Source organism: Cyprinodon variegatus, unplaced genomic scaffold (genome assembly GCF_000732505.1).
Source record: "Cyprinodon variegatus isolate N-32 unplaced genomic scaffold, C_variegatus-1.0 Scaffold395, whole genome shotgun sequence".
NCBI classification, from domain to species: domain Eukaryota; kingdom Metazoa; phylum Chordata; class Actinopteri; order Cyprinodontiformes; family Cyprinodontidae; genus Cyprinodon; species Cyprinodon variegatus.
Genome location: NW_015150848.1, coordinates 30,374 through 31,977, shown reverse-complemented (window position 1 = coordinate 31,977; position 1,604 = coordinate 30,374). Strand labels below are relative to the sequence as shown.

The 1,604-nt window shown below is 35.7% G+C and overlaps 1 protein-coding gene across 1 annotated transcript; it reads left to right on the top strand.

Annotated features, from left to right (window-relative positions):
- The first annotated feature begins 123 nt into the window (after positions 1–123).
- LOC107092800 (snaclec B9-like) lies at positions 124–1,319 on the top strand. The gene is made up of 2 exons (XM_015387457.1): positions 124–209; positions 960–1,319. The coding sequence occupies exons 1-2, from the start codon at positions 170–172 to the stop codon at positions 1,304–1,306; spliced, it is 387 nt and encodes a 128-aa protein (XP_015242943.1). The 5' UTR covers positions 124–169; the 3' UTR covers positions 1,307–1,319.
- The last annotated feature ends 285 nt before the right edge of the window (positions 1,320–1,604 follow it).

Below are 1,604 nucleotides of genomic sequence, written 5' to 3'. Positions count from 1 at the left end.
CGATTGTGGTTGATCATATTTTTGTCAAATTGCTACATGTTTTTTCTTCTTCTCTTTATCCAGGGTTCAAAACATCACTAACTTTGAGACAAACAAAAACAATGTCTATCGGCTTCAGTCATCAGTTTCTGGGCGCTATGTCACTGTGATCTCACCAACAAAACCACATATGATTCTTTGTGAAGTAAAAATCACAGGCAAAAAGCTTGGTATGTGATCCATAATCATAAACTCCCATTATAGAAAGGTTCATTAGTTTGATTTCCATTTTCAGTGTAACTGTCAGTCTTTTACCAGCAGACATATTGTATTACATTAACATGCAAATTCTGCTTCTAAAAAGCACCAGATGCTGCGTCTTTGCCTGGTGTCCTACTCACAAATGTGGCAGACGAGTGTTAGAGAAAGATAATCTGTATGAAAAACATAATCTCATGCAACTAATGTCGAGCGTTTGCTGACAAAATGAGAATTGTCATGAGAAAAAGGTTAATTTAAAAGTACCATAGATTATCATATTCAAATAACATTAGTGTAGAGCTGTAAACAGTTATACGTGTTTATTTCCTTCTGCATTCAGCCTGGACGGAGGAAACTGCCCCTTCAGGTTCAGTGATGTATTTATATATTGTATTTCTCTTTAGCATAACTATTTAATGTTGTGAAATCCTTGCTTTTTTTTTACTGCACTGCAGTGATTACAGACGATTTTTGATTTAACAGGGTTTTTTGATTCCAGGATTTTACCGTGAAATAATAATTAAATGCTGTACAATCCAAGTTTTTTTTATAGGTTTTCTTTTGGATAGCACAGGGAAACATAATTATAACAACTTTCTGTAAAATAATGCTGGTAATTATTCCGGAAAGTTGATAATTTTTAACCGTGTGACCCTTTACAGTTTTGCACATCCCAAAACTGTATTTAAACTAAGTTTGTGTTCATTTTTCTGTTGAAGATTCGCCTTTTAAACTAATTAAGCAAAACAAGAACTGGGAAGAAGCCCTGTACTACTGCAGAGATAACCACAGAGATCTGGCCTCCATCCTGGATCAAGAGATGCAGGCCTTTGCTGAGCTGGAGGCTGAGAAGGCCAACAGTCCCTTCGTATGGCTCGGCCTTCATTACACCTGCACCCTGGACTTCTGGTTCTGGGTTGATGATAATGTTGTGCGTTTCAAACGCTGGGCTAACAACCCCCCAGAGGAGGACTGTGACATGAGTGGAGCCATGAAGACACAGGGAGACCATCTGTGGTTCAGCAAGTCTGATTATGAAAAGTTTAATTTTATCTGTTTGCTTTAGGAAGATTTTAGACTTCTACCTGATTGTAATGTTAATATTCCTTTATTATTGCCTCCTCTTTGATTTTATTATGATTTAGAAAATTTTCTCTAAAGTGTTGCAATGACCACTTAGAGAGTTTATTATTCTTGCTTCCACTTATGTACATTACTGTAGTAACTGAGTTATGGATTCTGAACAGCTGAATATTTGGAAATTAAAGTTTCTGTAACCTTTTACAATGTGTAACATTTTGTCATATCAGTTAAGTAAATGGTAAAAAGGTGAATCATTTAATAAGTTTATTTCATTACACAGT

Coding starts and splice junctions, on each gene's coding strand:
- LOC107092800 (XM_015387457.1), top strand. CDS start 170: ATGATTCTTTGTGAAGTAAAAATCACAGGCAAAAAGCTTG. Junction 210..959: donor AATCACAGGCAAAAAGCTTG/GTATGTGATCCA, acceptor TTTCTGTTGAAG/ATTCGCCTTTTAAACTAATT.